The 19,809-nt window shown below is 36.7% G+C and overlaps 1 protein-coding gene across 5 annotated transcripts in view; it reads right to left on the bottom strand.

Annotated features, from left to right (window-relative positions):
* Positions 1–483: 483 nt before the first annotated feature.
* The window catches only part of MEMO1 (mediator of cell motility 1), a 29,208-nt gene continuing 9,882 nt past the window's right edge, over positions 484–19,809 (bottom strand). For 2 of the 5 annotated variants that reach the window (XM_030499402.1, XM_030499403.1), the window contains exons 2-10: positions 15,948–16,029; positions 13,665–13,733; positions 12,259–13,176; positions 11,594–11,706; positions 10,097–10,208; positions 8,942–9,084; positions 7,704–7,780; positions 2,517–2,621; positions 490–1,177 (exon numbers count right to left, since the gene is read on the bottom strand). In XM_030499402.1, the coding sequence (XP_030355262.1) occupies positions 1,046–1,177; positions 2,517–2,621; positions 7,704–7,780; positions 8,942–9,084; positions 10,097–10,208; positions 11,594–11,706; positions 12,259–12,308 (732 nt within the window). In that variant the 5' untranslated portion in view covers positions 12,309–13,176; positions 13,665–13,733; positions 15,948–16,029 and the 3' untranslated portion in view covers positions 490–1,045. Of the gene's footprint in view, positions 1,178–2,516; positions 2,622–7,703; positions 7,781–8,941; positions 9,085–10,096; positions 10,209–11,593; positions 13,177–13,664; positions 13,734–15,947; positions 16,030–19,809 lie in introns of all 5 variants that reach the window. The other 3 variants (XM_030499404.1, XM_030499401.1, XR_003993456.1) reach the window with 3 other exon arrangements.

A 19,809-nucleotide genomic window follows, 5' to 3' on the forward strand; every position in this document is an offset into this window, starting at 1 on the left:
CCCAATTAAACCTCTGAAGAATAACTGCTTGAGCTTAGCACTGTATGGCTTCTGTGGCCTATGAATGCTTGATAGATACTCTTAAGAATTATCTTTTTCAAGCTACTGTTTGTTATTTCAAATAAAAATACTGCATCTATTTCACTTTAATAATCAAACAGCATAAAATCATTAAAAGCGTATTTTTGATACAAATTTGTATCACATACTAAAAGATGATACTATTTTATAGATAGTTGTAAACCAAAAAGAATTAGTATATACAAAAGGTTTTTTAAGTTCTTTTGCACAGCTGAACTCATAGTGCAGGTTTAAGATAAAAAAATCTCTAAATGAAGTAGTCATAACAAATGTTGAGTATAAAATACATTCTGAAGTATTTTACAGAATGGCTGAATTATCAAGGATATGAACTGAGGATAAAGAATGTTAATGACAAGCAGCCACATACAGAACACAAAGCAATAAGTTTAAATCAGACTATTTTGGTTTGTGTAGCCCTTTATTAGCAACTAAAATAGAAGATATCTGTTGTACATCACGGGTAGTAACTGACTATACTGGAGTTTTATTATATTCTAATACAGGATCATTTATAAATGCATTGTTTTCCTTTTTTTTTTTTTCTTTTTTCTTTCATTCAAGAGCTTCCACTCCTTTTTCTGTTTACAACTTGCAAAACTATTCTGAAAGCTGAGTATATGTGCACAGGTCTGCAGAGAGTGCAAATTTAGGATACGGTAAATGCTTTACATGTATTTGTAAGGACTGTCTGCCACCATGCCTTCACAGCCATCATCTTTTCCCCCAAAAAAAATAAAAATCACAAAATGTTTTGATACCAGCCTTCCTTCCACTGTCCTAAACAAGAAAGCATTTTTAAATGAGTTTAAACTAAGGAAGGACTACACCTACTAGAAAAGAAGAGTTCTATTAGTTTGAGGTTTCAGTATACCCAAAGACCAGGGACCGTATCTTTGTAAGGGCTAGGCTGGGACCCCGTATACAGAGTGTGTGCAGGTGCCATCCCTGAGCATTCAGCGGTTCAGTGGACCATAAGTGCTCCAGCTGCATAACTCACTGAGCTGTCTTGCCAGTTTCGACACTGGCTTGACTGAGCATAATTCAAAAATGAAAAGCTCATATTCATCCCATTCTTCTGGAGCTCGTTGATAGCCTGAGGAGAGAAAAAAAGTTGTTTAAAAAAAGCTATCAGTGAAATTATGACATTTTCTAGCTTTCAGTCCTGCCCTCACCCCTCCCCTCCATGGGTCTTTGCACCACCTCTCATAATAACATAAGCATCTCTTTGTAATTTGTGGACCTAACCCATTTCTGTGCCATTTCATTCAGTGATGCTCCCCCAGCTGCGCTACGGACATCCATGCAGTTCTACAAAGCGATATTAAAAAACCTTTCAAAATAGATCCTTTAGAAACAATGCTTTCAGTTCTAGGGGAAATTTATACAGAAACGCAGATGTAACAGAAAAAAGCCCAATGCTACTGACACTTTTAAAATCATATTTCTTCCATGAAGGAAAAAGAATGTACCAAGATAATTTATTAAAGTGTGACAATGGCAAAAGTGAATCAACAGAATTTAGCTCACATTCACTACAAAACTAATTATTATCTGAGGTTAAGAGTTGGATATTTTTGCAGAGTTGTCATAGTACTGGATTTTGCTACATGCATCCACAATATTGACATTGCTCATACAAACTTTTACAGACTTCACTTTTAAAGGTCCCTCTATATGTTCTTCATATAGACTACATTTCCAGTGAACTAAATTTTCCCTTTTTAAAAGGTTAAAAGGCTTCATTTCAGATTTGAAGTACAGTAATAATACAGCAAGATTCACTCGAGCAATATGACAAATCTGCAGCATTTCAGCAGTGCTGTAAAGCAGCTGTGACCTAATTCAGACAACTAAGTTAAGCCAGGTTTATGCCTCCGCTGCATCACCGAAGCAGAATACAGTAACTAGAAAGTACCAGTTAATCTGAATTCTAATTGCCATTAATTTATGAGTTAACAGTGCACCACATTAATACTTACAGAAGCAATCTCTCATCATATTTGCAAAACCCCAAAATGCTGCCAGACATCATAAGGCACTCACAATAGCTAGCTCATAGCAATACAGAAAAGTGATATACAGGTTTGTAAGTACTGATTCAAAAGATTAATTATGTACTTCTTCAGGGAGATGAATTTATTCATTTATTTAGGGCCAAGAGAAAGTGAATGATTGTATTTCATTGAAATTCAAAAGAAATATGGTATCTCATCTCCCTTAAGGAACTGAAAACCCTCAGCCCTTTTAAGAGCTTATAGTTGTCTACAAGCAAGACATGGAAATTGGAGACCAAACTGAGAACACTTGGAAAAATAAATTCATTCAAAACTTGCCATTTTAGAACTAAGGAATACTCCAGCAATGTTGTGTTTAAAATAAATGTAAGCATCTTGCTAGAAGTTACACTTTTCAACAAATCAAACATTACTTACGTTTAATAATACCCCAATAGGATGTCTTCCACATATTGTATTATGGTATTTCTTCAAGTAATTGCTAAAAGATACAGGATCTAGCTGCTCTATAATGCTCATACCCTGAAAAAGAATCAATAGCAATGATTACTTCACATATTCATAAGCAGGTGTTTATACATCACCTATTTATGACAACACAGAATACTTTAAGAGGAAAAAAACCTATACTTTGTACCAAGGATATCAAGGCAATCTCAGCATCTGAGCTCTAGCTTGTAGTCATCTTGTTGCTATTCCTTCCCAAACTGAAAGTATAGGAGCTCTTCCAAAGCTGTCATCTGTGAAGCTATCTCGGCAGATACCAGTGAAGCTCATGTTAAAAAAGCTCCTCCTGCAGAGTAGTTGATCCCCACCTCCAAGGGTGCCCTACTTCCACAGGATTTTGTGTACCAGTAACCAGACAAATTTACTAAAAGGGCAAAACAGAAAGATCTTTTGCTTCCATCTCCTCTTCCCGTTAACAGAGGTCAGAGCCAAGGACCTGCCTGGGACTTCTGGATGTCCAAAAACCCTAGACAAATCATCAGTATACACACACATGCAACTCAAGCATGTAGCAAGTGTAATGTATCCTGGACACCTCATGCACAGAAGGCAGTTGATCTGGGCACAGGCTGGCCATCTGCTCAATGCATATAAAGCAGATCCAGAGCATCTCTGAAGCACTAGAAAGTTGGTACACGACATGAGAGCCAGGAGATGATACTTCCACTTTACATGAGGCAGTCACATATATACATCCTTTTCTCCATCTGCACTCCATGAGACCCAGGATCCCATGGAGTCATACTACGAAAACCAGCATACGTATGGAAAACAAAACCTTCCCCATATACAAAAATTTGCATTCCTAAAAGCAAAAAGAATCCTACAACTCCAGATACAGCATACTCTTACCCATCCCACAGAGCAGATCAAATACAATGAAAGTAATTTAAAACAAGTCTAAATCAGTTATTGTCTGGGTTTTATCATGGCTTTGCTATTTTGCCTGTATTAATAGACTCTATCCTCTTGTGTATTTCCTTCCTCTGAAAAGGATTAATTCCCTTCACCAGTAAATGAACTCCAGAAACTCACTAATTCAGTAAGGCACATAGCTGTGTTGCTTAGATGTAGCTGATGAAACAGGAAGATTTTTCTTAGAGACTGGAAAAAACCATACACTTTGCGTGGGAACAATAGGAGGTTGATATCAGAAAGGGAGAGAATTTCTCTTAAGGTTTCTGCTATTTTCCCAGCCCCTTCCCCTGCTTTTGGGAAGGTGTGGGTGATCCAAGGAGAAATCACAATGCAGGACGCAGTCAGTCTGTCTGTAGTCTCCACCTCAAGAGTGGAATATGGTACCTCGACTACACTGCAAGGGCACTGGCTGATCTGGCAGATACACCAATTATTCAGACTGGATCACAGCTTGCAACTGAGGAGCTGGAGTTTCCCAGGAGAGTCAGGCAGGATTAGCAAGCAGCAACCATAACCAGCACCTTTGTGTACTTTTAATTAAAAACAGACATAAAATGAATTCATAAAGAGATAAATTCTATGGAAAATAAAACCAAACTATGCTGACCAATTGCAGGTAAGAGCTGTTCTTCCAGGGTCATGGAGAGGGTGTTTGGACCCCTGGCCAGTAATTACAGCTGTTACTCACTCCAGATCTACAGATCCTAAATGAGTGCCAAAAAAATAAAGGGAGCTATTCTCTAACTAACAATGATTACATAGTTACCATTGCATTTCTAAAGTTTAAGCAGCATGTCTTTGACCCATCCATTTGCTTGTAATATGTATATGTCAATGCACAGCAGCAGAAAGCAGAACCAAACTTAACAATACACTCAAGTGAAACTAAACATGCATAAGGCACTTATTCAGATACTGAACAGCTCATAAGAATACGTTTTATCCACTGTAAACCCTTCCACGACTTGAAAATGGCTGTTCAATTGAGAGACTCATTTTGTAGGTATAAGTCACTGGAACATACTGGGCAGAGGTATTTGAGCATGTGACTCAAATGAATGGACATGGATTTATCAGAATGCCTAGTAAGCTTATTTCAATGCACAGTTCAGCACTGCAAAACGTTTAGAGCTATGCAGTTCATCCCAGCAAATGCTAACAGAGCTCTATGTATCACAGATTGGAGAAAACCCATAGGAAATGGGTATTAACACATATCCTATAAGCAGTCAGCTGCATGAAACTTTTCAATCTTTTGGCTTTAAAAATCATTGTGGCAGAGGAGCAAAGACCACCAAGCTTGTTTCTCAGTATAAATGGTGTTGAGGAACAAAGGAAACATTTTTGTCAGGTTGTGTTTTATTTCTCTAACAATCAGAAGTATAAAGCTCATAATTTTCAGTATTAACTTTATTAACTCAGCCAGGCATGGTTTAGAACAGTGTTAAAATACACGACAAAATCCACATGATAAAAATGCATCACACAGTTCTGCAGTTTATCACATGGTTATTATGGCACCACACAGAAATTGCATATCTCAGTTAACCAGACACTGTAAATGGAAACTGCAACATCCTAGCAAGTGCCCTTAATATGATTAAAAGCAGTTACATTCTTAAATATCATTCCCTATAGGATCAAGTTTCTACAAGTTTACAGAAAAACCCAAAACCAAAACAAACCCAAACAACCCACAGGCTTATTTTATACTATGCTCCAATAATCCTTTGGCTGGTCAAGCTCAAGTTTGCAACCAGTTACTTCAGTTGCTTCTTCACACTTATGCATTATGCCCAAGCTAAGAAGCCTTCCTGGGCTGGGGCACTGTGGAAGGTGCTGGCACACCACAGCAGCACTACAGAAGCCACCAGAATTCAGCAGTTCATTAGAGCCACCTGAGAAGCCACCCATGCTGTGCATGGCTCCTGCACAACAGCTTCTGGCTGCTCCTGAACAGCTCTCTTCAGCACCTGCATTATCCTCCCCCTTCAACATTCAGGGTAACAGAATCCTCCTATTGACCCAAGCGAGGCATAAGGTTTCACAAGTAGATATAAAATGAGCAACCTGGCAGTGAAGATTGAAGTGAGCAGTCTGCATTTTCTGGCTAGCCATAATAAAAAAATGATTACTCTTCACGACAGTGGGGTTGGAACTAGATGTCTTTAAGGTCCCTTCCGACCCAAAGCATTCTGTGGTTCTATGACATCTTACAGAATACTTCCCCACTTTTATTTAAAAATATATCAGGTTACAATATACAAACAAATTATTGCACACCAGCTGCTCAATTATAACTCTTCATTTGAGGATTGTTCCTTAATGTACTCCTATTAACTGTTTACTCCTTTCATCACCATCACTTTACAAGGTGCACTGTGGTACCCCCAGAGTAACAGCAGTCACATTAAGAGTTACCATGGAGAAACCAATGTCTGCCCAGCAATATTTACTACTCTCTATTTTTCATGCTGGCGTCTAAGGGTGCTAACTTAATATCACAGCAGATAAAATTTCTCACAGCAGCTACCAGGTTAGTAAATCTTCAATGCCCAAAGCATTTAGTGTTGTTTATGCACTAGGCAGGAAAATCACTATGCATCCGTACTTAAGGTCCAGTCTAAATGAGAAAGAGACCATTGTCCATCTACAAGGGCATTTCTAAGGAAAAGTAATTTCATCTTAACCTAGAATACCTTCCTGCTCACAAAGTGCTCAGCTGACTGCTTCACTAGTTCAGTCCAGTAAAATTATTGAGCCAGTAATAGCAAAACCTGCTCTCTAGAGTTTGAATACAGAGTGATGTGTTCATAGATGGCACGAAACAGACAAGAAAGTAATGACAGTATATTGCCATGCAGCATGTTTAGTTTTCCAGTTAAACTTAAGATTGAAAAATTATTTTCATAGTTATTGAACAGTAGACATAATTTTCAACATTACAAAAAAATGTCATTTCCTTTTGGCTGAGTAACTACCAAAAGAAAGAGGTGGTGCAGCAACATAGTCACTAAAAGTAACTAAATGTCAAAGTCCAGTCTTTCTATAAGCTTTCACCACAGAAATTAACAAGAGGAAGCTAATGTCTGCTAATGCACCTTAATCTGCTCTTGCAAAACACTCAGAGCTTCAAATTCTGGAGCTCTGTAGAAACACACTTGTCTTTATAGAGAAATCTCTCAACCGAGAACAAGAATTATTAAGAATAGTATAAATAGAATGAAGGCAAATTTACTGTTTCCATTCCAGTGATGAATAGTGGAAAAACAAAGAGGTTAATGTGGATACAGAGAGCAAAAAATTCTATGGCTCTCCAGCAGATAGGATTTATTCAAGACAAGGAAAAAAATTAACATGCCCTAAATAACAATAGTTCTCTCTTGTAACGGATTTTACAGAAGTTACACAAATGACACAAACAGTTTTAAAACAAATTTTAAGATTACGTATTTCCAGAAGAATTACTTCTATTCTGTGCCATAACTATAGTCTTGAACATTAACACAATTTTTTTAATTTACAAAGAAATCCTTGGCTCCTGTGGCTGCAAAGAAAATGCCACATAATTGGCATCATGGTCTTTATGTATCTAGCATTCCTTTAGCCGTTTGCCAAACCCAGAATGAAGTATGGTCTATGGCTTTTCCCCACCACCTACTACAGAGTAAGGGGCAGGGGGAAAGACTACTCCTGAGGAAATGGTGACTTTTGTTTTCCTCACCCGCACAATACTGTACAGCATTTCCTCCTCAAAATGGATGTTGCTGAAACCATTAGCATAATCTCAATGCTGTTCTGATAAGCAGGTATCACAGCTATTAAGCCTGAACTACCACAATACTCCATTCATAATCCTTATTGCTTCTCATAAACAACAGAGGGTATTTGGACAGGAATTACATTACACTAGGACATTTTAGGTAGGCAAACATGCATTTATTCTCACAAATTATGCTTACTAGATTATACCCATACTATATTGTGCTCAGTCAATAAAATGGAGCACACTAGCTAAAAACAACAGCTAAGTTCTTATTGTGGTAAACAAAGGAAAAGTATACATTCAATAAAATAGCTAATCTACAAGATTTTGTTAGAGAAATTTCTAAAGTGTTCAAAGAAATGTAAGGTACAGGAGAAATTTGTTAGTTAGTTCCACCAAATCTGAAAACTTACCATTTTATCTAGATGCTCAATGGATCTATAAATTTCTCCTTGGGATTCATCATAGTAACTGTAACGGAACCTCTGACCTTGAAACAAAAATCATGTATAAAATAAAAAAGGGAAAAATCGTAGCTAAAACACTCCCTAGTACTTACTAAATAATTTCAATTATAATACTTTTAAAGTAGTAATCTTCATTTATTTTATACTTTTTAGCTCCACTGAGGAAATTCTAGGGCAATCATCAAAGTAGCAGCCCAGAAATGAAGAAAAAAATACATGATGGGCAGCTATATTCCTAAAGAAAAACCTACGTAGAACTGACACTGCAGTATCACTTATCAATTGCCTGTTATTGCCTTGGAATCCAATTCTATAAATTAAAAAGTAAAACAACATTTCGTTTCACTATCCCTCTTGACAAAGTCAATCCCGGAGTCAGGCTACTTCTCTTGCACAACAATACCCACAGTCAATTAAGGCTAAAAGAAGTTTGTGATAATTCAATGAACAGCTCTAAATGATTCATTAGCCACAACAGAACCTATGTCATTCTTGTATACCTCCACCTATTTCACAATTCAAAGATGATTAAAATATGCACTTAATTATGTAAGTTGACCAAAGATGACAATGAAAAAAGGAAAGAAGGTCTGTTGTGTAACACAAAATGTATCATTCTGAAGCAGTCTCTTTTCCAGCTATTATCACACTTAAAAGAAAAATAAAGTGTCAAAGCAGGACAGAAGTCAAAGCTTCTGGAGTCTTTATAGTTCTGCCACCAAGATGAACTGGGATAGCTCTGGTCAATTGGCATAAATACTCCATCTGCTACCTTACCCAGCAGTAAAACATACAAAGTTTATTTCCATCAGAGGGATGTTGTCATGTCCAGTGAATTTTTAGCTAATTAGTTTTGCAAGTTGCTTTGAGGTGCTTAGAAGAGCAAAAAGAGCAAGAAACTTCAGACAATTATTTCATTGCAACAATAAAAAGAGGCATATAAACCCATACACCTTCACCATTTACTTCCTCCACTACACTGAAAACACATTACCACATTAACATTTTTTATCTATTGTTCTAGATTAAAAGAAGAAAAACCCTTTTTACTTTACAAAAGGCATTTAAGTTTCAAAGATGCATTTACCAGAAGTTAAAATGTTCAATGTTTAATAAAATACATTATTTGAAAATCACTATGAAATATTCATCATACTGTTATAATGAAGAGATGTGAAACTTACCCCAATGGCAAAAGTCAGAAGAAACCACAAAGAGGTTACTAGGATCAGCTAGGTATTTACTGAAGAGTTTTCCAAATTCCTGCTCTTTTGACTCACTCAGTGCTCCGACCAACACAGGAATAATAGTAAACTCATCCTTATGGCTTATAAGCAAAAGAAAAGAGGTTGTAATTCAAGTAACATCTGAAGTCTTTACAGGGCTTGCTAACTGAAATTGCGGAATGTTTTAAAAGGGCACTACTGAATTGAAGATACAGTTACTTTAATAAGGAAATACTAGGAAGTTGTTTTAGAACCTGAAACTACTTCAGTTTCAGAAAACACCCACCACCCCCCAAACAGTACTTATCTTCACTGCAATGTGAAAACACCAGGCAAACAGAAAAACAAGACACAAGGCAACCAGCAATTACAGTAAGAATGAAATTCTTCCTGTATAGATGCTGCACAAATGTTGGGTAATTTTTCAACATATATGAAAATGCTCAAGACAGCACACAGATTGTATACTGCTATTCCAGAAAAAACTACAAATTCTAGAGAATTAAAAAGAAAAAAAGTATGTGTGTGGGTAAATAACCACCACAAATTGACAAATATTATTAATTTATTATTAAAATTATTCAAAGTACTCATCTGAAATAGCAAATGTAAACAGAACCCTGATTTAAGAATCAGTATTAAATATTAAGGCTCCGAACAAACTTAAAATTCCACAGAAAACACCTATTCGTATTTGAATGTCTTTCAGAGATGCATTGCAAAAGGAAAAAATAAAAATAAAAAACCCCCCAAAAAACAAACCAACCAAGCCATCCCTCCCCAACAAAAAACAACTATTGAGAAAGATTCATGAAGGCATGTCTAACATTAACTATATTAAGTCAATATAAACATACAAGTTTGTTTATAAGGGGTGTTTCAATTTCACCATGCAGATGTTTGCTCCACTCAGTTTCTATTACAGCACCTAATTCTAGTCTCTGTCCTGATCCTCCTCAGAAGCTTTACTGGTGAGTGTGGATTGTGAGTATTATACACCATATAGGGTTTTATATACCATAAAGGGTATTATTATTTCCTACTTCACATGTAGTTCAACTATTTGATACACATAATGCTCATTTTCATAGAAATAGTAGTTAGCCCTAGTACCTTTCCATGGCTTTAGCAGTGTAAGGCAAATGCATTTCAATACTGTGTTCATCTTCATCTGTCTGTAGGGACATACGCTCAAACATTCCAGTCTTCCACAGTTCTCCATAAACTGAAATGAATTAAAGATTAATTTTTACTCCTTAAAAAAAACCAAAAAAAAAAAAACCCACAAACAAAAAAATCAAACAACAAAACACTGTAAAGGAAGTTACAGTGCATCTTCATCTGAACAAGCCCGATATAACAAATCACTTGCCTATAAGGGCTGTCATCATAAACCACTTAATTTTAATCCTATCTTTAAAAACATGTTCAAGTGAAAGATAAACATAATTGATTCAGTTTACAAAATAAGCATGTTACTATGTTAAGAAAGATTTTCAGTTATGATACAAAATTTAAGTAACACAAAAAACCACGTTTTAAAATATGCACGCATTTTCCCAGTGAATCCTTATTTTCACAAACTACACCATTATATGTTTAAATAAATAAATGTTGATCAGCTGAGCAAGTCCTAGATGTATTACTATTTAATAAAATTTATTATTGAATCATGAAATCTAGAGAAAGCAAAAAATAATTAAGTAAGCCACATTTATAAGTTATCTTTTCGACTCTCAAGTGCGCTTGGTGGTATGCAGAGTCATCTCTACATTTTGAAAACTCTCCACTAGATGCAGAATTTGAAGTGGAACTGTGCCTCGTTCTCCACTTCATAAAGGAGTTCTACAGAAACCAAAACATTTGTTACCTAAGGAAATTTCAGTAAGCGCTGTGTAGAAAGCCTGAACTAGCTTGCTTTGTCACAGTCATGACAAAATAGCAACACATCTGCACTACTTAGCCCTTCTGAAAAAGACACTGTATTATTTAGGTATACCTCAAAACAAATGAAACTCAAAATATCAAATTTATCCTCCTCGCACCTTTAAGCTTAGTCCAAAAGATTGGTATTCCATGGACTAACAGTTTTAAAGTTCCATAGGTACTCTGCCAGTTAAAAAAAAGTCACATGCAATAATGAATCAAATAAAAGCAGCTTTTTGTTCCTCTGTTATTCCTCTATCAAAAATAAACTAAAGCCAACTATAGCAGTATTTTTCTTTGCTAGATTATTTCCTAGACATTATTTCCTCACAGAATAATGGAGAAGGTGAGTAGTGGGCTATTATTCAGATGTGACACTTTTTAATTTTGAGATCCCTTTCAAAGGCCACTTGTCAAGAGGCACACACTCAGAACGGAAAAGATAAGCAAAGACTAAGAATTCTTTACTTGCAGGAGCAAGAAAAACATTAAGGTTATAATACAACAATGCCTGCAACCACCAGAATCTTTCAGAAGTTAGCTTTTATTTCAGTAAAACAGATTTATACTTGTATGCCACTTAAAAGCAATGAAGTTCCCAGCAACAACGTCCTCAGCACTGCAGTACCAGTTAATACTCAAGCTACAGCAATCTTCAAGATGCAAGCTTTATCATGCACTTACTTTTTTGGTCAATTCGGAGATCATACAGAGGTGTTCTATAAATGTCCACACTGGAAAGTGCACATCGGGAAAGGGGCACGTGATGGGAAGGCCCAAGAATGAAAATTTTTCGGCTACAACAGTTAACACAAAAGCCCACAGTTCAGACAACTGCAATTGTACAGACACTTGGTTTAGAGTAACAAGTTCAATAAAAACATACAAAATGATACTTTCGGGTGGTTACCTGTAGAGTTTTACTCTGCTGTGTGTAAAGACCACAGATCAGCCCATGGCCTAGTCTTGCTCAGTATCTCAGAAATGATCATGGGATCTGTTCAGTAATGCTTCGATAGCCTTAAACCTCTTAAGCAGGTTGCATATCAGAGGGCACGCATCAGCTAGAAATCTGTCTGACCGGACTCATTTGGAGGCTGAATGATGTGTTATAGCTCCTTAGAACATTTTTGGATTTTCTCCTTGGAATAACACAACCTTCAGTTACATAACACCTTCAACAACTACAGATACATACCCTCAAATTAGGATTATGGATTTATCATCTATTCAGAGCTTTTCACTTATTTACTTGATTAGCTTTACTTCAGATTTCACTACATACAAATTTAAGTCATTCTCAAATGCTATTTTTATCCAGCTGTTGCATCAACAACAGGGACTTGGACCTGCACATTCGTAGCTTTAGCCGACACTGCAAGCTTTCACACGTCACCATGATGTTATTTCATCAAGTCCTCAGTTCCTGGCTCTTGATTAGATGTTAAGGGTCTCCTGCCACAGGACTTAAAGAAAAAAACAAAACACAACCTATAGGAAATTCAGCTTTTCAGATTCAGGATCATATCATCTTGTTTCTGGCACTGAACTAAAGGGGTGGGAGATATGTAAAGATTACCCCCCCCCTTTACATGTGAAGTGTTGTAGCAAGCTATAGTAAAATACTAAAACTTTTTACAGAGTTCATAAAAGCAAAATATCCGAACGTGCAATAGTTCAGCTGAAAGATGAATTGTAAACATCCCATGTGGTGAAACAGCAAATGATCCAGAAAGCTCAATCAACTCCATGCCAGTGAATCTGGGGAATGCAACTTGTTCTAGAAATTTTAGAGAAGCTAGTTATGTCTCACAGCATAAAGCTACTTTCACTTTGATTACAATAGTTTAGCAAGAATCAGAACCATTTTCTTCGGAAAGCATTATGACATGTTATCACATAAGCAACTGATAGACACAGCCAGTTTTTACATTAACATTTCAAAATACATACTTCAAGTAAATACTGAAGATGTTTTAAATTTTTGTCATTTAAAAAACTGTTGCAGTCAGCAGAACACATAAAAATTCTATTATTTTAACACAGAATAACTGGATTAATATTTTCAGAGGCAGGCACAGACTACAGTACAGTGTTGGGGTTTCTTTAATTTCTCTTTTTTTAAGCACTTGTGCTGTTAGAAATACAAGTCCATTTAAAATCATTACAACTAACTTTCACTGTCTTCAAATATTATATACACACACACTGGTCACTTTCTCCACAGCAGAAGAGAATCCTGGTAGCATTCAGCCCACAATCCTGCACTGAAAAACCAATGCAGAATTGTCATCAAATATTTTAATATACTTAAACACAACCTTGGGGGGGGGGGGGGGGGGGGAAGAAAAAATGGAAAATGGCAGCAAGAAACAAAGACACCCTGTGACCAGTTAAAAAAAAAAAACCCATCTTGGAACATCAAGCAATAAAGTAAATTAAATGTTACTACCTGCAAAAAGAACAGGGTTAACTCCCTCCCTTCTAAAAAGTTAGTAACCAAAACCTCAATAATTTTTGAAAATACTGCTTTACATTTTCAATTTCAACAATAATGCATTATTGTTTTCTTTTGTAACATCCAAACACTTTGAACATTTATGATGTTAAAACAGAGGGATGCATAAAAGACTAAAAAGTACAAAAATAAAATTTGAGTACTTCATGGTGTAAGAATGCAAAAAGAACATTCCATTTCTCAGAGAACTGCAATGGCATTGTCTTACACTTTGTAAAGAAAAACTTTAATACTTACGTGATATTAGGATCCACTTGTTTGTAAGCGTGGGCAGCACAAGATCCACAATAGGTATACCCCGCATGGCTGCAAATCAAGGTGTACAAAACATTAATGTGTTAAATATTGTTTAACGTCTTAAATATGTTGATATTGCTATTAAATGATAATATCTTATGTATTATTTGTCCCCAATGAGCCAGAAATAGCAAGAGTGATCCAAAAATCAACTCCTGAAAAAGCTGGAGAGCACTGTTGCAATACCAAATGTACAAGAGGCATGTGCTGAAGAACTACCAGTGACCATTTACTTGAAAGTTAGTAAGTAAGTCTCCAGATCAAAGCACCTTTTGTTACATGTAAAAGATACTGGTAGGCAGACTACACAACTGCATATTGTCAGACGCTCATGGTAATGCCAAGAGTGCAGCCAGGGGACAAGGGAATAGCAAGCTGCTGAAGAAAGCTCTTCTAACCATACACCAGTAACTGTGTGTAACGACAGTAGAGGGGTCTGGCAAAGAGAAAACTACACATTACAACAGATAAACAGAGAATAAAAATGCTCTGTCACTGAAGAAGAATACCACAGCAATAGAATGAATGGACACAAGGAAAAGAGTGGAATGCAGCATGGTAGCTTTTACCTCAGAGAATGCAGGACATGTTTTATCATTTCTGGGTTGGAGCCTTTCTCAACCTGTGCTCCTGTGTGCACTCTCAAAACACTCTGACTGCTTGTTTCAAGTATCACACCTAAATCTTAAGACCCATTCCCTTCAAGACTGTTAAAATCAGGTGAAGATTACTGTGCTAAAAGCATTAATTCCAGATAATGTTCATTCTCCAGGGTCCCAGGCCAAGTGGTGAACAGCACACACTCAGCAGTAGTCCCAGCAGAAGGCCATGCCCACATTGCACAGCATTTGGGCCACATCACCTCTGGAGCACCTGTACCTCTAGGTCAATAGTCATCATTTAAGTCAAGTATGTGCAACAACATAACTACAGTTTTTCAGTACTACACAATAATACTGAGAATTATACATGCTGCAAGTCCTGGGACATACGGGATGTTGAAGATAGAAGTTCCCCACCACTGGAGGATTTCATATTTACTTACATGTATGTATGCTCACATGCATGTATATTCATCAGCAGAGTGATACCTGGAGCAAACTATCCTCAAAATCACCCTGGGTTTGTTTTTTTGTTTTTTGGTTTTTTTTACTTCAGTGTCACTTACCTCACTCATTCTAAAGACATCAGAAAGGCACTAACACAGGTTAAACAGGACACTGAGGTTTGTGAGCTGGCGAGGTATGTTATTTGACAACGTCAGAACAGCCTCCTTAAAGGTTTCCTCTGCTTCGGGTTTCTTCAGTCTTTCACAAAATATTATTAGCCATATCCCACTTTACAGGTGGGAAAACAAAGGCATGGTTAATGAAACAATTTTGTGAGACCACTGGAAGACCTCCAGCAATTTTGGAAAAAGAACCCAGGTTACCTAATCTGCAGCTGAAAGGGGTCTTTCCTGACATTTCTGCAAGAAAGACTAAGGCATATTTGAGACAATTTCTTCTGCACATTTAACACTATTATGGAATACTTCAAACATTATGTTAGTACAGGAAAAACATCATATTCAAGGTGGTGCTTCTAGTGTTTCCTTTCAACTCATAATAAATTGGAATGACCAACATCCTTTTCTTATTATATGTCTCAGCTATCTTCAGGAAATTGAATTCTACTTAAATAGTTTAGATGATCCCTATTTCTGCTGTGGATGAAAACCATCCAAACAAAACCAAAACAAACAAACAAAACCAACAAAACCAAAAAAACCCAAACTAAAATGACAAAAGTAAACCATTTTGGATAGCTGAATAATGTTTCACTACTTTTTCAGTTTAAGCTTTGTTAAGTTTTGATTTGGGGAGGATACTGGAGTTTTGGTTTTGTGTAGAATTTTTCCTAATAGATATAGCTGTTCTACACTAGAAGTGCATTAAAAGAGCTGTCCCTTTATACTACTACTTCACTAATACACCTCTTATCTGTCTTCCTGAATCACAAATGAATGTTATGTGTGCAGTCCATCAGCAAAAGGAAACTAGTCATGTACCAAAATGTGCCAAGATTTCTTTCATTCTATGCCATATCCAAAATACTTTTAGCAACCATGTGACATTCATTTCAGTTAAATACTAGCTTTCAGCAGTTTTCAAAATCACTCAAAATAAAGAAGCATCTAACCAATTAAGTATTATATAAACTAAAAGCAGATTTCAAACTTACGGTGCAATAATGGCTCTAGCAGGTCTTTTTGTGGACTGTACTTGAGAAAGCCAACCTTCTAGTTGTGCATTCAGCTGGGGTCCTATGAAGAAACAAGGAAATACTAAGGCCATAAAACAAACAAACAAACACCTAAAATACCTCAAGAATTAACAAATAACATCCAAAAGTCCAACAGATTTAAAATCATCTTAAATATCAAAGCCTGTGTTTAAATCTCAAAAAACCAAAAGTAAACCCAACATGTCTGTAACACTGAGGATTACAGTAGGAAAGTTTCAACCTCCTAGCCCAGGAGTCCATTTAGTGCACATCCAAATATACATTTACTGGTTCTTGCTCTGTGGACTGATGCGCATACCATTTTGTCATTAGAAAGAATGGCTGCTGATCTCAAAAGGGGCTAACAGGTGGTTGATTCCTCTGATAACTGTATTTGCAGAATTCAGAAGTAAAAAGTTAAGACAACGTATCCCGGAAAGCCCAACACAGGAAGGTCATATAATACAAAAACCTTACATACTGAACATCATAGCCAATGGCTATGGTTTAGTCCTTTGTTATTATCCAGCAAGAATGAGAGCAGCACACAAAGCACCCTGTAACCTGAAAAAAAATCTGTAAATACACAGGAAGACACTAAAAGTGAGAAGACACCATGCTTATACTAATGCCTTACAACTTCTGATGAATCAACATATACTACAAGTACATAAACTTCTTGGCAACATTAAGTTTGGTAACTGATCAATCCAATATTTAACTTTTTTTGATTTTTTACTAAATTCTGTACCCCAGCAAGTGGCAAATATTCTCAATTCAATAAGCTGACTGGTGATAAAAATGCCTTCTAGAAATATAACAAAATAAAAAACATACCTTAAAAAACCCACAACATTTTGATTATTTTCCATCACAAAGAAAACTTTTGACGTAAAGATATTTCTGAAGAAGCAAGTCTGGCAAGTACAGTGCAACATTCTTTATATTAAAAACACAAAACAAACTTTCAAGTAAAACTCATTCAGCTGCTATTATTACAAGTGACATATCATTAACAAAATGAAAAACAGATGCACTTTTTCAGTTGGCACTATGCTTTTGACAGATCTGTATGTCAGCAGACTTTATCTGTGCAGTAAGCCACTTTTCTTCCACCATGCATGCTGTAGATTTTTGTATCTTCCTGATGCAGGTGTAAAATCACCAACTGCCAGGAAAAGTCAAACCCAAATTAAATACTTGAAACAATTTCACAGCTATATTCCAAACAGTCCAGATGTCAAGCTGACACGTCTCCAAAAAGCTGACAAGAACTACAGAGAACCAGAGCAAAGATGTCAACTTCCGCAGAATCCAATCAGTCACTCACCAGTGACAGTCACAAAGCTTTCTCTCGAAAGCCTGAGTGGGGCGGGGGGGCAGTGTCAAAGGCACTGGGTTTTATACAGAACTGTTTCATGAAAAAAAAAGGACAACTTCTGTGGTTGCAAAGAACCTTACCTTCTTACATGAAGACGGTGAACTAGAGCAATGCCATTTCCCTAAGGCTACCATCACCTTGAATGCCTTAGTTGCTATCTACACCTCTATCAAGGCAGGCAAAAGAGTGACATTTATTAGCTACTATCACTCCTGTAATACAGCAACTTTGTGAAATGATGAAATTGTCAAAAACAAACAAACCAAACACCAACTTTGTTCTGCTGTGTCTGTTGCTTGGGGAAATTACAAGCAGCAGAGACATGCAATAGAGATAAGGATAATGACATCTTGGAAAATAGGGCTGTTGGGGAAGCTAAGTAAAAATAAATAGATCTCTATTTCCACCCTCTTTTTAAGGTACCAGGAGACTAAGAAAACAGCACTCTATTACAGTCTTACCACTTTTATTTTTTAAGAGTGAAGACACAAGTCACTTACTAAAGGACAAAGTACCTTCCAAATGAAGCTCTTTAGGAGAAGACAATCATCCCCCCTCCCAACACTTACTACCCAGTGACTTAAACGAAACATGATTCTGCCCCACTTGAGCACTTCTCAAAGATGATGATCCACAGGCCACACAACAGCAGAAGGGCCAGAACCTCTCAAGTAAAGCAAGACGGCCTTGGGACTCTCCTCCCCAACAAGGCACAGTGCTTGGCCTTCCACCATCCCTTCTTTAGCAAGAATTTTTGGTTAAGGTGGTAGTTAAGGCGATTTGTCTTTAGTTAAGACAAATCAAGTAACTCGGTGAACAGTTTAAAGAAAGTTCAGAATCTCTGATAATTTCCTAAAATTCTGCATGATTGCTCAAATCTGGCCAAAACTTCTGATCTTACAGTGTAGTAGCAAAGTAAGGTTTGCTTACTCTTCTATTAGACACATGTCTCGGAGAAAGTAACAAACATTTTCTTCCTAGAGGCAGTAAAATAAAAGATCTGTATGACCCAAGGGATGAAAATTCTGTCAGTGTTTACTCAAGAATCAGGTAACACATCTGCTTTCACATTTTTTTTCCCCTTTAATGAAGCTACAAAGTGCCTTTCTAAATCATTAACTCTGACCTGATGTAAGTTTCCATTTCAACCGATACTTTTTTTACCCTATTTTAATAAAACATGTAATCAAATCTCTCTCTGCAGAGGAATAACAGAGAGAATGGAGAGTACAACATAACCACCTCACTTTTTACTTAAAGAAAATACAATTAAAATCAAAATAGCACCCACATGAACTGACAGAAGTGTAGCCTACCTGCAGCTTCCTATCCTTACAAATACTTTAAGAGGGATATTCTAAAACCGCAATTTTCTTGCTACAAAATTAGCATCAACTTTTTGAAGTATTCAGAGAAGTTTTTCTTCCAGTTTCTCAAATATGACAATGCTTAAGGCTAAAGTCAAAATATTTAAATTGGATATACAAAACATAAACAAACCCACATTATCACAGCAGATATGCTCTGCCATATGGAATTGTATTATAGGAGATGAGTGGCTTCCTCATGAAGAGCTCTATAAGTAAGTTTTGTTCATATGTAAATTAAGTTACACTGGAAAAAAGTCTTTGCAAATAGTCACAGAGATAACAGCAGTAAATATCCATCTCCTAAGCTGACAAGCATGAGCGAGGAAGAGCACTGCTGCCTATGTATCCTCCTGCCACAGTGCTGGGAAGTAGGAAAGGTCCCTGCTCCTCCAACCACAAACAAAAAGCCCAGCTTGAGAAGCCTGGCAGGATGAGCGCAATGGGGTTTTAAGGCTAACCCAAACAGAAGGACAGAAAGCCTTCTGGATTCAACAATCAACACACTTCAGCATTTATACTGTAAGATCAAACCTTTTATTGATTAAATGAAGATTAATGCTGCAAAACATCAGCTTCACTGAAGTACATAACATGGAGATCTGCATTTCAAGCCTATGAAGCAAGGTACAAATATAGTCTTGTGACTAAAGATGCTGACATTATCTGTGAATATTTCACATCCTGTTTTGTTTCGGAAATTGGCAGAGGGTATGCCAAATTAAAAGTAATTGCAAGCAGAGACCAAGTCTCACCAGACAAATTTCTGGATATAGCTACAGGCAGCATTTATTCAAGTATCTTGCCTAAAAGGATAAATTATTTTTACAATCATTATCCTCTCACAAAGCACTGGAGTAAGTAAGAAGGAATCCTTCCACGTTAAATGCATGCCAGTGTTACCCAATGAATAATAACACAAAGCCATCTGGGAGTCACATGCTTAGGTCCATCACTTCAATTTATAGCTTTCATAGTCCAGGCTTTGTGGGTTAAGCCAAACCAGCACATTCTTTCCACAGTCAAGCTCACCTAGTCACATGAGGTTGAAGTGCTTCTATGACAAATGTGA

Source organism: Strigops habroptila, chromosome 10 (genome assembly GCF_004027225.2).
Source record: "Strigops habroptila isolate Jane chromosome 10, bStrHab1.2.pri, whole genome shotgun sequence".
Lineage (NCBI taxonomy): Eukaryota > Metazoa > Chordata > Aves > Psittaciformes > Psittacidae > Strigops > Strigops habroptila.